A 13,863-nucleotide genomic window follows, 5' to 3' on the forward strand; every position below is an offset into this window, starting at 1 on the left:
GCTCCAAACCCTGGAAGTGGAGGGCCCCATCTCTGGGGAAGGGAGCTGGGGAGGATTATGCGGAGTGCACTTTGAATTTTCCTTTCAAAAACAAACAAACAAACACCCTTTGACCCAATTTGTATCAGGATCAGCTTGGTGACAACAAACTACACCCCATCTAGTGGTGAAAGACATCTCAGTGTCAGCTGGTCTGCAGAGAGGTGTAAATGGTGACACATGGACTTGGCATTCCATGAGTGTGCAAAACAGGACTCACTGACATGGGGAAAGAAGATAGGCATGTACAAGAAAAGCAGCTAGTGGAAGGCTCTAGAGATAAAGCCTCCCCTGGTGCTTTGTCTAATGTTCTAAAGGACATCATTTTTCCAGACCCTCCCATCTTCCATAACCTTGTGTGTAAGTTACACTAGTTCTTCTTCGAGTGCTTGCACATTTCCATTCTGATTTTGGTGCGTGCATGCCCGAGCACAGCTGTTGGAAATATTTTCCCCTAGTGGTATCCGTCAGGTCAGCTCTGGTGTCCCCCTGCCCTGGTATCGGAGCATGCCTCGGTTGCCGTGGTTCAAGGCTTGCTCCGCCTGTGGGAAATCTATGCCCACCAGTGACCCACATTTGAGCTGCCTCGAGTGCTTGGACAGATTGCTGCCAAATCTGTCGGAAGTTTAAACCCTGCATGCAAAAGGACCAGGCAGCGAGACTCAAAGTCCTCCTAATGGAGGTGGTGCGAAGACTGACCTCGGAGCCGAGATCCGGCTTGGCACCAAGCACATCTGCTTTGGTGCATAGTGCACCTCTGGCTGATATAGAAGAGGCATCATAGTCACCATGAAAAGAGCCATTCGCTGGCACCGGAGGGAAGCAAGAAAGGAGACCAAGATAGAGCAAGCCCTGGGGCAGGCCACTCTCCCTCTTTGGCACAGCAACAACCACTGCTGCCAGCAGCCACACCAGTACCGCAAACTGCGCAAAGGGAGCAACACCGCCCCGCAGCACCGTGCCGAGCAATTTGCAGTCCCTTCCACACTGGAAGTGTGTGCAGCGGAGAGATGCTTGTTGACTCTGCCAATACCAGGATCACCTGGCAGCCAAGATGCAGCACCTCCGGCACCACCCACTAGTTCAAGAGCGGTGCTTAGACCACTTTCCAGGGGAAAGCCTATCCTGATCACTTCACATGGACATCGCTGCAGCACTGTTCCCCAGCACCAGGAGAATCGGCACCACCATGGTCTCCCCGCTCCTCATCGTTCCTGGTCCTCTTCAAGGTTGGACCTGTTCCATGCACCAATGGGACCATCGGGGCTACAGACACCACTCCCCGTGCCCATCGGTGACCCTGGGAGCTCCAGGTGCAATGTTGCCACAGAGCACCTGGCCCATTTATCCATGGGAATCGACACCCATGCAGTGGCTTTTCTGGAACCCTGGGGGTTTTCCCTGAGCCAAAGCTCTAGCTCGTGGTGCTCCGACTCAGTCATGTAAGAGAGTAGGGTGCTGCTGGTGCCTCACTGAGGGACCCTGGAACCATCAGCTGGTACAGATGCGGAGGGCTGGCCCCAGTACCAAGCCGGTCACTGGACTCGGCACACAACCCAATACCGATCCCAGCGCACAATCCAGTACTGAAGTCAGTGCTGATCAGCAGGCACAGGTTCCCCAGGCAGAGGAAGAGCTGGAGGTGGGGACAGCTTTTTATGCCCTTTCCTCTTCTTCTTCACCTGAGGAAGAAGTGGTGTCAAAGGTGTCGTCTCCTTCTCAGGGCGATTTAAGGGCCCACCAGGATTTACTGAATCTGATGGCATCCAATCTGGGCTTACAGGCACAGGCCATCGAGTAACCACATCCTGGCAGCAACAACGCCCACAAGAGTTGCCCTTCCACTGCGTGAGGCGATTATGAAGCCCAGCAAGGTCCTCTGGCAGACCCCTGCCTCCCTCCCACCCACCGCCAAGAAAACTGAACAGAAATACTTTGTGCCTGCCCAGGGCTCTGAATTTTTATTTTCTCACCCTCCCCCTGGGTCACTCATGGTGGCGGCAGCCAATGAGAGGGATTGTCAGGGCCAGAAGAGACATACATCAAGGGCAAAAGACCCCAAAAACTTGGACCAGCTTGGGAGGAAAGCATATTCAACAGGAGGTCTTCAACTTCGCATAACGAACCAGCAGGCTCTGCTGGGTAGCTATGATTTTAAATATGTGGGAGACTTTGAGCAGATTTAAAGACAAACTCCCCCAGGACAATCAGCAGGAGTTCTTGGCCCTTGTGGATGAGGGCAAGTCGGTTGCCAGAGCCTCCCTGCAAGCAGCCTGAGTGTGGCTGATTCTTTGCCAGAGCCTCCCTGCAAGCAGCCTGAGTGTGGCTGATTCTGTGGCCAGATTGCTGTCACTGTGCTCAGAAGCTCATGGTTACAGACCATCCTGGCTCCAGCAGGAGGTTCAGCAGACTTTGCAGGACTTGCCCTTTGAAAACCCTTCGCTCTTTTCAGAGCAAACAGATGCGAGGTTCCACAGCCTTAAATACTCCATGGTGACACTAAAGTCCCTGGGTTGCACAATCCTGCATCGCTTAGGAGACCATATAGGCCCCAGCAATATGGCTGCTACGTCCCCCAGCAGCCACGTCATGATTAGAGGGGGAGAAGGAACAGGGGGTTTGCATGCAGGCCACCTCCATCCTCCTCCTACACAGGGCCTTCTCAATCAGGCCTATGCCACTCAGGCAACTTGAGACACTCGTTTTGATGAGGTGCTCAAGGATGGCATACCAAACCCCCAGATTCAGGATCCATCCCCTATTTTCTCCAACCACCTTTCCCACTTCCTCAAGGCCTGGGAACGGGTTACTTCCAACCCCTGGGTTTTGAGTAGAGTCGGGGTATACCCTCCAGTTTATTTCTACCCCTTCTTCCCACCCACCTTCCCCATTCCTCTTCAGGAATCCTTTTCATGCGCTTCTTCTGGAGCTAGAATTGCAGTCACTTCTCCGGGTGGGATCCATGGAAGAAGTTCCGCTACAACTAAGGGGAAAGAGGTTCTATTGCCACTGCTTTCTGATCCCCAAAGCCAAGGGAGGGCTCATGCAGATCCTGGATCTGCGTGGACTCAGCCCATACCTAAAAAAAGCTGAAGTTCTGCATAGTCCCCCTGGTGTCCATTATCCTGTCTCTAGATCCGAGGGATGGGTATGCCGCCCTCGACTTGTGTGACCCGGAGTCCCAGGGGAGCCAACAGGTCACTCAGGGTGAACTGAAAAGAATGGGGCAGACAATCCCCAAAGCTGGTGGATATTCCAATACTTAGATTCACCAAGCCAGCACAAAACAGCCTCTATAATACCTCACTGGTTACCCGGAAGCCAATAACAGTTCTCTTAAAGTAACCCAGCCTCAGGCCTCCATCCAGACACCCAAGTCAAATATGATGAGGATTACTGAAAATGTTATTCATCATATAAAAAAGTTCTACCAATCCCAAAGGATCAGACACATTACCTCCTAGGTTGATGAATATTCCAGATCTTATCTAAATATACACTTATGGCCAATTCTTATTAAACTAAACTAAAATTTATTTAACAAGAAAAGAGTACTGGTTAAAAGATCAATATACATACAGACATGAATACAGTCATGTCTGTATGTATATGTATGTAGGTGTTCATCAAAGGCCAGTCCTCAGCGCAAGTGGAGTCCGACATTGCGCTCATACAATCAACCTTCCCAGAGCTGGGTCTTCTGATAAACGTTCAGAAGTCAACCCTAACGCCTCTTTGAAGAATAGAGTTCATTGGGGCAGTTCTCGGCTTGACATTGGCAAGGGCCCATCTTCTGGAGGACCGTTTCTGATCAATCTCATCATTAATACGCTCCCTCCAGGCACTTCTGACTATGACTATTAGAATGTGTTTAAGCCTACTTCCTGCACATACATAGTACAGCATGTGAGACTGAGAATCAGACCTCTCCAGGCCTGGCTGGGCATGGTGTACTCCCCTTTCAGACATCTGGACAGAGTCCTCAGGGTGCTGCCTCAAGTCCTCAACTCCCTGGAGTTGTGGTTAGTCCTCAGGATGCTATGCAAGGGAGTGTCCTTCACAAGGCCCCTACCGTCCGCACATCTGGTCTCCAGTGCCTCAGTGCTAGGTTGGAGTGCCCACGTAAGACATCTCAGGACACAAGGTCTGTGGTCCCAAGAGGAACTTTCAGTCCACATCAATATCAGGGAACTTAGAGATCTCTGCGTAGCTTGTCAGGTGTTCCTGCCCCATATTACAAACAAAACAATCTCAGTTCTCAGGGACAATACATCAGCCATGTGTTACATCAACAGACAAGGTGGGGCCTACTCATCCCCTCTTTGTTGAGAGGCAACTCTTGTATGGGAATTCTTCATCACTCATGTGATCGAGCATCAAGAATCTTATCTACCAGGCGTACAAAACCAGCTCACAGATCACCTCAGCAGGTTCTTTTCCACTCACCACGAGTGGTCCCTTTGCATGGATGTTGCATGGGACCTCTTCCGCAGGTGGGGGTTTTTGCCACTTGCACCAACAGGAAATGTCAATAATTCTGCTCCCTGAAGGGCCACAGCCTGGGGTCCATCACGAATGCCTTCCTGCTAAAGTAGTCATCCCACCAGTTTTACGCTTTTGCGCCCATCCCTTTGATTCACAAGTTGCTGACAAAGATCAAGCAGGACTGGGCCCGAGTTATTCTAATAGCTCCGGTTTGGCCCAGATAGCACTGGTACTCCGCACTCGTTCAGCTGTCCATGGAGGTACTGGTCAGCCTGCCACTCCACCCAGACCTGATCTCCCAGGACCCAGGGAACTGTTCTACCCAAACGTCAGCTTCTTGCATCTGAAAACTTGGAATCTTCATGGCTAAACCCTGATGAGCGAGCTTGTTTGGAACAGGTGCGTAAAGTCCTCCTAGGCAGCAGAAAACCCTCCACGAGGACAACTTACTGGACTAAGTGCAAGCGTTTCTCCCTCTGGTCTTCCCAACGTGGAGTGTCTCCTATGGAGGCTTCACTACAGCTCATCTTGCACTACCTCCTATCTCTGAAGGAGCGGGGCCTGGCCCTCTCCTCAATCAAGGTCCACCTGGCAGCCATCTCAGCAATCCACCCGAAAATAGACAATAGGTGGGTCTTCCCACATGAGGTGGTAATTCGCTTTCTTAAAAGCCTAGAGAGGATATTCCCACAGATAAGGGATCCGTTTCCCCCATGGGATCTGAATCTTGTCCTTTCGAAATTGACGGGGCCGCCTTCGAGCCACTAGCAACATGTTCACTGGTGCACTTGTCTTGGAAGGTGGCGTTTCTAGTGGCAATCACCTCGACCAGGAGAGTGTCAGAGATTCAAGCACAGCAGAGCCTCCTTATACAATCTTCTTTAAGGACAAGGTGCAGTTACTCCCGCACCCAAGTTTCCTTCCCAAGGTGGTGTCCCAGTTTAACTGCAACCAACCTATTTTTCTAACAATTTTTTGCACTAAACCACATGCAAATGGGGAGGAACAACGCTTGCACTCTGTGACGGGGCAGAGTGGCCCCACACTGGTACCGCAGGGGTTAACCCTTCCTTCCTGGCAGAGGAAGTCCCGCCCCAGAAGCCCTGCTGGGCATGCTCCAACTGGAGAATAGGTATAAAAGCCTGCAAAGGTGCTCAGTCTGGGCTGACCACCAGAGGAGAAGGAGGCACACCGCCAGCTCCTGAGGAGGGACGGCCAACGCTCCAGGATCCAGGGGCCTGCCAAGCTGGGATGCACCTGGCGTCCCAGACAGAGGTCCTGACCGGAGGGGACGGACTGGAGGACCCCCCACCCCCAGAGTGAAGAACACGGTGGTGAAGGTAGGAAGTGACACAGGAACTTTAGAGACAAGCAGCGTTAAAGTTGCACCGACGCTTGGTGTGTTGCGGGCGGATCCCCGGAAACCCCGCCAATAGGAGGGCCGGGTCCCCCTACCACTTTGAGCATTGGGATACACTTCCCCGCCTGAGAGGGGGGAGCTATGGACTCTGGCCGCTGGGCCACCCTGCCCTGATACGCGGGGCGAGTTGCATGGACTCAGACTGTTAGGTCCCACTACCCCGACCAAGGGGCGAGCACGGGGAAACCGGCCATTGGGCTGCATCGGAACGCCCTTAAAGGACCGGCATGGGAATGTAAGAGTGGCGAGGCCCCGACACCGCATCCGCCCCTGTCACAAAGGGGCATTGGACCTGTCACACACTCCTTGGATGTTAGATGAGCCCTGGCATTTTATATCAAAATGAGCATTCCGTAAGTCTCCGCAACTCTTCATAGTCCCTAGCCTCAGCAGCGGCTTTCCTGGCCCAAGTCCTTATTCAAGATATATGCAGGACAGCAACCTGGTCCTCAGTACATACTTTTTCTACACACTATGTCATTACTCAACAGGCCAGAGATGATGTGCAGCTTGGCCAAGCGATGCTCCAGTTGGCTTGCCCTTGAACACCGAGCCCAGTTTGAATGGACACGTGCAAGCAGCTGAAGAAGGAAAACCAGTTACTAACCTTTCTGGAACGGGTGTTATTTGAGATGTGTTGCACATGTCCATTCCGAGACCGACCCACCGGCCCCATTCTCAGAGTGGCTGGTAAGAAGAAACAGAGGTGCACGGGCCACCAGGGGACACCAGAGCCAACCTGATGGACACCACTAGGGGGAAATTCCAGCAGCTGCGCTCCAGGTGTGAACGCACCCAAATCGCAATGGACTCTTGCAACACATCTCGAAGAACACCAGTTATGGAAAGGTCAGTAACGGTTTTATTTGCACACTGTTCAGTGCCAAAGCGGTGCTAGCTATATCACTTCACCACTAACACGGCTTTTCTTACCAGCCTGGCTCCAGTGTGTGACTGATGCTGCTGTTTACATACCTGCTGAATTGGACATGGAGGAATCTGTGGGATTTGTGCAGTCTTTAACTACCTGTTAGTTTGATGCCCTGAGCCAAACTCATCCCTGGTATAACTCCATAGAAATTAGTGGGCCAAATTCATCCCCATTCATGCAACCAGTGTGAGATTAGATTTATGCCCATACCCATAGTATCCATCTCGTCACTGGCATCACTGGCCATTCTTTTTTAAAGTGACTATCACTCTGCTATTCATAGGGGTCACAAATCCCACACCAGGCTATTTCAAAGCATTTGCTCATACAGTGCCTAGATAAAGATGCACCACACATGAATATCAAAGACTTTTGTTTCTTAAAGGAAAGACAACTGCTGCTGTCACCTTGGCCAAACACTACAGTGCTGCCTGCCTATCCATTGACTCTGTGGTACTGGAAGCCCTCTCTGACAGGAGCAGTTCCGCGGGGCTTCGTGCACGGGAGCTATGCATCAGGGCCGCCATAGAGCAGGCACATCGGGAGTCAGAGGAAGCTGGTAAGGGCTCAGACCTTCAGCAGCACAAAGGCTGGACAGCTGTGCTGCACAGAAATGATGGGTATGACCCCAGCACCATTTTGATAATATAGCCTTTCCATCCCCTCCCTGCATTTTCTCCCTCTAGTGCATTGTTGTGAAGACTTTTCAGCAACCCATGGGGGCTCTTGGTAACCACAGGGATGGGTGGAGGGAGCTTTGATGCATTTGGGTAGGAAATACCATGGGGAGCGCCACAGATGGTAGAAGCTGGAGCATAAAGTGAGCTTCTCAGTTTGCAGTTAGATTACCACCTCTAGTTGAATAGCAGTAATGCTGGACAATAATGGATTTCTAGCCTTGAAATCAAGAAGATTGAGGGTTCAGAGGTGCAGAATCCCCAGTAATGCAAAGTCCAACTTGCAGTTTGTAGTGGCTCTTGCCTGTTAAAAATCTTTCAGTCTCTGGTGTTAGTACCTAGGCATTCCATTCCATTGTGATGCTCTGGATGTATTCCTTTTCAGAATAGAGATAAAACACTTTGGTGCTTTTCTAAGGGATTGCCCTAACTCGTGGGTGGTAACAGCCACTCTGCCTAGGCTTCATGCTATGATGATCCAGAAATGCTTTTCATGATATCTTGTTACTGAAGTTGAAGTCCCCTGCAGCGCCCATTAAGATCCAAAATGATTGGCTTGAAAAGATAGTGATTTAATGAGCATGGGGTGTGAGAAACAATCCTCCAGGTCAGTTATACAGCGAGTTACATAAAAATACAAATGGATTCATTTTACATCTTTGAAGGTTTTGTGCAAAGAAGTTTCTCCTGCAAATTCTCTCAGGAGACTCCTGCTCTTAGGTCCTGTGCCCTGACCCCTGTGACCTGGTGAGCTGCATACATTAGCACACTCGGAGCTGGCAGCCTGAGGGTGCTGTGTGCTCCCGGGGTCCTGCTTTGAGGGCTAAAATTCCAAGCAGAGGGACAAGGAGACCCCAAGGCTAGAGAGGGTTAATAGGAACGAGTTTCGTGACAGTTTGTGCCCAAACATGGTGCAGGCAAGAGGTGCTGCATTGACAGCCCTGGAGAACAAAGCCTCACAGTTCCCCTTGGAACAGATACAGCACGAGCAGCACCAGCTGCTGCGAAAGGCCTTTGTGTGCTAATCCATTTGTCATGAGCTTTCCTTTGTGCTTGAGGCACATCTGCTGTCCACTTGGTGGAGCACTGGGCTCTGTTCCTTGCTTCTTGGGGCAGAAGGATGAGTGGTTTAGTTCTAACAGTCATGTTAATCCCTCTCTACCCGGGGTTCTGCTCCTCATGGTGCAGTGAAGGTGGGGCCAGAGGAAGAGGCATTGATTTAGATGTTTCTGTTCTGCTGTCCATTTCCCTGGACAAACAATGAACTACAGAGCCACTTGCAATTGAGTCCTGGTCTCGCTGCAGTCAGTGACAGTCTGACAGAGGGTCATTCATTAATTTGCTCGACATCAGTATTTCTCTGACTATGCAGGCTTTTATAACTGCCCATCACTACAGCATCTGAGCACTAAAAGTCTCTGGCTGTAGAACCCATGCATCCTCTTTTGCACTTTACCTTGACAGTGACAGAAACATGGGCAGAAACGTTTGTTCTGTGCAATCAGATATGACCCCGGTGCTTGTGCTTGAATGGCCTAATCCATTCTGGAGCTCCATGCTCCTGGGGAGGGTACGTGCTGTGCTGTGTCCCTTGGGAGAGTGTGGCATGCTCCCCTATGTATCTGGTCAGTCCGCTGGCAGGCAAAGGCAAGATGCCAGCAGGTTCAGCTCCAGTGACTTGTATGAAGAAGCGCGTGTTCATCCCTGGCAGTTTGAGGAACATTAACTGCTATAGCCTGTCTTCTGCAGATTGGATGCGATTTGCCCCTTCTCCCCCTGAGGCTGAACTCCTCTTTCATCCTAGGTCAGTCTTCTGAGGGCTCTGCAGGGCAGACAGCTCTGAGCACAAGACTGAGTGCTGAGGCTTTGGCCAAGCATACCATGGAGGGTAGCCAGCCGAGCTCCGAGACTAAAACCGGGCCACAGTCCATCACCTCCAAGAGCTATAGGAGCAGCACAGCAGTGGGCAGGGGGAAGTCAGAAGGCCACGCGTCGCAGGCTCAGAAGCAGCAGCACCAATCGGATCAAACAGGATCACAGGTGAAACCGAATTCACATCAGTAAACAGATGGGATTATTCCATCACTCTTCTAACAGTTTTCAGAGGAACAGCCGTGTTAGTCTGTATTCGCAAAAAGAAAAGGAGTACTTGTGGCACCTTAGAGACTAACCAATTTATTTGAGCATGAGCTTTCGTGAGCTGTGGCTCACGAAAGCTCATGCTCAAATAAATTGGTTAGTCTCTAAGGTGCCACAAGTACTCCTTTTCTTTCTTCTAACAGTGTGTGAGAAACTAGGACTCCTGCACGGGCGCTGACTGGCTCAGTGGGTTACTGCACTGCGCTTTCATCTCTGCTGACTTAGGGTTTCGACCTGTGTGCTCACAGGTAAAAATAAGCCTGGTGGTCTTGTTCTAGTCTCTAGTGGGGCTTAGTCTGTGTGATAAAAGCGCTATTGAATTAGGCAAAGTTGGCTACTTGAGAGACCTTGGGCTGGGAGGACTTTTGTTTCTTGACTTTAGCAAAGCTTTTGACACTGTCTCCCACAGTATTCTTGTCAGCAAGTTAAGGAAGTATGGGCTGGATGAATGCACTATAAGGTGGGTAGAAAGTTGGCTAGATTGTCGGGCTCAACAGGTAGTGATCAATGGCTCCATGTCTAGTTGGCAGCCGGTATCAAGTGGAGTGCCCCAAGGGTCGGTCCTGGGGCCGGTTTTGTTCAATATCTTCATAAATGATCTGGAGGATGGTGTGGATTGCACTCTCAGCAAATTTGCAGATGATACTAAACTGGGAGGAGTGGTAGATACGCTGGAGGGGAGGGATAGGATACAGAAGGACCTAGACAAACTGGAGGATTGGGCCAAAAGAAATCTGATGAGGTTCAATAAGGATAAGTGCAGGGTCCTGCACTTAGGATGGAAGAATCCAATGCACCGCTACAGACTAGGGACCGAATGGTGAGGCAGCAGTTCTGCGGAAAAGGACCTAGGGGTGACAGTGGACGAGAAGCTGGATATGAGTCAGCAGTGTGCCCTTGTTGCCAAGAAGGCCAATGGCATTTTGGGATGTATAAGTAGGGGCATAGCGAGCAGATTGAGGGACGTGATCGTTCCCCTTTATTCGACATTGGTGAGGCCTCATCTGGAGTACTGTGTCCAGTTTTGGGCCCCACACTACAAGAAGGATGTGGATAAATTGGAGAGAGTCCAGCAAAGGGCAACAAAAATGATTAGGGGTCTAGAACACATGACTTATGAAGAGAGGCTGAGGGAGCTGGGATTGTTTAGCCTGCAGAAGAGAAGAATGAGGGGGGATTTGATAGCTGCTTTCAACTACCTGAAAGGGGGTTCCAAAGAGGATGGCTCTAGACTGTTCTCAATGGTAGCAGATGACAGAACGAGGAGTAATGGTCTCAAGTTGCAGTGGGGGAGGTTTAGATTGGATATTAGGAAAAACTTTTTCACTAAGAGGGTGGTGAAACACTGGAATGCGTTACCTAGGGAGGTGGTAGAATCTCCTTCCTTAGAGGTTTTTAAGGTCAGGCTTGACAAAGCCCTGGCTGGGATGATTTAACTGGGAATTGGTCCTGCTTCGAGCAGGGGGTTGGACTAAATGACCTTCTGGGGTCCCTTCCAACCCTGATATTCTATGATTCTATGACTCTGGTACTGGGGAGCGAGGGCTGAGGTGAATTTGCAAACTGTCCATGGGCCAGAGCTCTAAGTGTTTGATGGGGGTTGGTTGTTTGTTAAGCACCAGCAATGTGCTACTCCCTTAACAGCACGCAGGCCCTGAAGAGTTTTAATTCTGCATGTTGGTGGGGATCTGACTCAGTGTGTTCTCTGTTAGTGTCATGCTCAGCTTGTATAGCAAGAGTAACTGAGGCTCAAAGAAGTTTGAAGGCCCAAATTTTCAAGTGTAGCCTCTAATTTTGGTTGCCACAGTTTTTGAGTGCTCAGCTGTGGGGCCTGAGCTCTCACTATGCCAGCTGAAGTCAGTGAGTGCTGAGTAACTCTAAAATTCAGGTCTGAGGGACATGGAGCCTAAGTCTGTAGACCCGGGCTCTGAGAATCGCTGCCATGGGCTGCTGCTTGCCATGCAGACATTTTCGCCGTTACTCAGCAAGTTAAGTACATCCAGGTTAACCCGAGGTGCATCAGTCATCCCCCTTGTGGAGCTGGGCGCCTGACCCCTTTGGAGGGCCAGCCACTCACTAACAGTTGGGTACCCATAAACCAAAGCACCCAAAATGAGAGGGCCCTATTGAAAATGTGTGTCTACGTGTCTTGCCCAAGGTGACACAGCAAATCAGGGGGAGAATGAGGACTAGGCCCAAACCTCCAGTGTCCCAGTCCAGTACCCTGGGCACAGACACCCTACCCAAGCGGTAGCCCTTGCGTTTTTCTGAATAAATATGTAGGTTGAGACAGAAAAAAAACGAACGGTCTGGATCCTGAGAGAGCTTTCGGAAAAGGGCCTGGCCTACACTAGTAAGGGGATGCTATGCTGTTATGGCAAATCTCCCTTGGAGACTCCGCTTAGCAGCTAAACAGATGTAGCTTATACTAGTTCTCTGAACAAAATAAGCTACACCAGCAAAAGGCACATTTTAGCCAGTATAACTTCCTTCCAGTATGGAAATGTCCTAAAGAATCATACCCCTAACTGACCTTATTAAATCGGCTCCCGTTTCTAATGTAGACACGGCAATAGAGGGTCTCAGGTATCCACAACCAGCACAGCTAGGAGGCTGTCAGGGTTCCATTGTGTTGGGGTCAGTATTAAGGAACTTCACCATCCTGCTCCCTTCACACAGCTCCCAGGCCCAGGGGGAATGGGCATGCTGCCCCATTCTGTGGAGCGGTGCAGCCTCCTCCTGCTCCAAAGTGGGGGAGGGCAAGCAGTTGCATCTCCTCTTTGCTGCCTCCGTGGGTGTGTGCTGCCCCAGTGAGGGAGCAGTCCCTACACTCCCCCACGCTGCAGGACTGCGATTGTCCCTAGCCCTTGCCTACTCATGGGAAGAAAATTCCTCGCTTCCTGAGCTCCCTTACCATGGCCATGGACTGAGCAGCAGCCTCACAACTCAAGAATTCACAACACTAAGCCTGGAGGGAAGTGGGTGCTCAACTGCTTGGAAGGCCATACTCCAAGTGTCAGACTTGGAGGGCGTAAAATCCCCAGCATTTTTGTTTTTAAGAACAGGCTGGACAAACACCTGCCAAGGCTGGTCTAAGTTTTCCTTGGTCCTGCCTCAGAGTAGAGAGCTGAGCTTGATGACCTCCTGAGGAGCCTTCCAGTCCTATGACTTCTGTGTTAAGTTGCACCATTAACATGTGACAGCAGTCTTAGCTGGTAGGGTGAAGGGGCTGACGTGATGGGCAGAAGAGATGAGCTTGGTCTACAGAGGAATTGTATGGATTTTTCTGAAGCATTTTTTTCCTTGCGGTGATGAATGCTGCAGGTTCCTCCCAGCCCTATTCCCAGTGCTCCTGTCCAGCGACGGCTCAGCATCAGTACCAGCATGGCAGGAGAATCAGGCCTGATGAGCTGCATGCTTCCTGAGGAGCTACTGGTGGAGATCCTTTCAGAGAGGATGCAGGTATGGCAGGAGCTCACCGGGGCAGAAGGAAATGCTGGTCATGAAGCTTGGTGTGTCGGGTGAGGATGTTTGTGTGAAGGGATGGGGAATGTGGTGTTGTTGAGGTTTGATTTAAATGATGTGTTAAGAGTGACAAAGTTCCTCCTCTGCCTTGGTGGGTCCTGCGCTTATTGGCAGATTTGCTTGTCTCAGAGACTCACAGCCGTTCTCAGTTTGGCCACTTTTGCTAGTGGCTCAAACCTGCCGTTTACTCAGCTAATCTCCTCACTGGCTAGCATGGGAAAAAGGAAGAAGAACAATCCCCACAGTCTCTGCTGATCCACCATGTGGGTCAGGGAACAGCCCAGAGACCTTCCCCTCTGCTGGAACCCACAGTCCAGGTCAACTCCTCCTGTGTCTGATCAGGAGTTGGGAGGTTTGGGGAGAACCCGGGCCCACCCTCTACTCTGGGTTCCAGCCCAGGGCACTGTGGATTGCAGCTGTCTAGAGTGCCTCCTGGAACAGCTGCACAGCAGTTACAACTCCCTGGACTACTTCCCCATGGCCTCCTCCCAACACCTTCATTATCCTCACCACAGGATCTTCCTCCTGGTGTCTGATAATGCTTGTACTCCTCAGTCCTCCAGCAGTACGCCTTCTCACCCTCAGCTCCTAGCGCCTCTTGCTCCCAGCTCCTCGCAGACACGCCACAAACTGAAGTGAGCTCCTTT

At 50.9% G+C, this 13,863-nt stretch overlaps 1 protein-coding gene across 12 annotated transcripts in view; it reads left to right on the top strand.

Moving 5' to 3' along the window:
* HYDIN (HYDIN axonemal central pair apparatus protein) overlaps positions 1–13,863 on the top strand; it is a 451,680-nt gene that overhangs the window by 324,470 nt on the left and 113,347 nt on the right. For all 12 annotated transcript variants that reach the window (XR_012664515.1, XM_048816820.2, XM_075118258.1 and 9 more), the window contains 3 exons: positions 7,261–7,434; positions 9,357–9,592; positions 13,016–13,153. Coding sequence is in view for 11 of the 12 variants with exons in the window: in XM_048816820.2 (XP_048672777.2) it covers positions 7,261–7,434; positions 9,357–9,592; positions 13,016–13,153 (548 nt within the window). In the remaining variant the exon portion in view is untranslated. The remainder of the gene's footprint in view (positions 1–7,260; positions 7,435–9,356; positions 9,593–13,015; positions 13,154–13,863) is intronic.

The sequence above is a fragment of the Caretta caretta genome, chromosome 12 (genome assembly GCF_965140235.1).
Source record: "Caretta caretta isolate rCarCar2 chromosome 12, rCarCar1.hap1, whole genome shotgun sequence".
Lineage (NCBI taxonomy): Eukaryota > Metazoa > Chordata > Testudines > Cheloniidae > Caretta > Caretta caretta.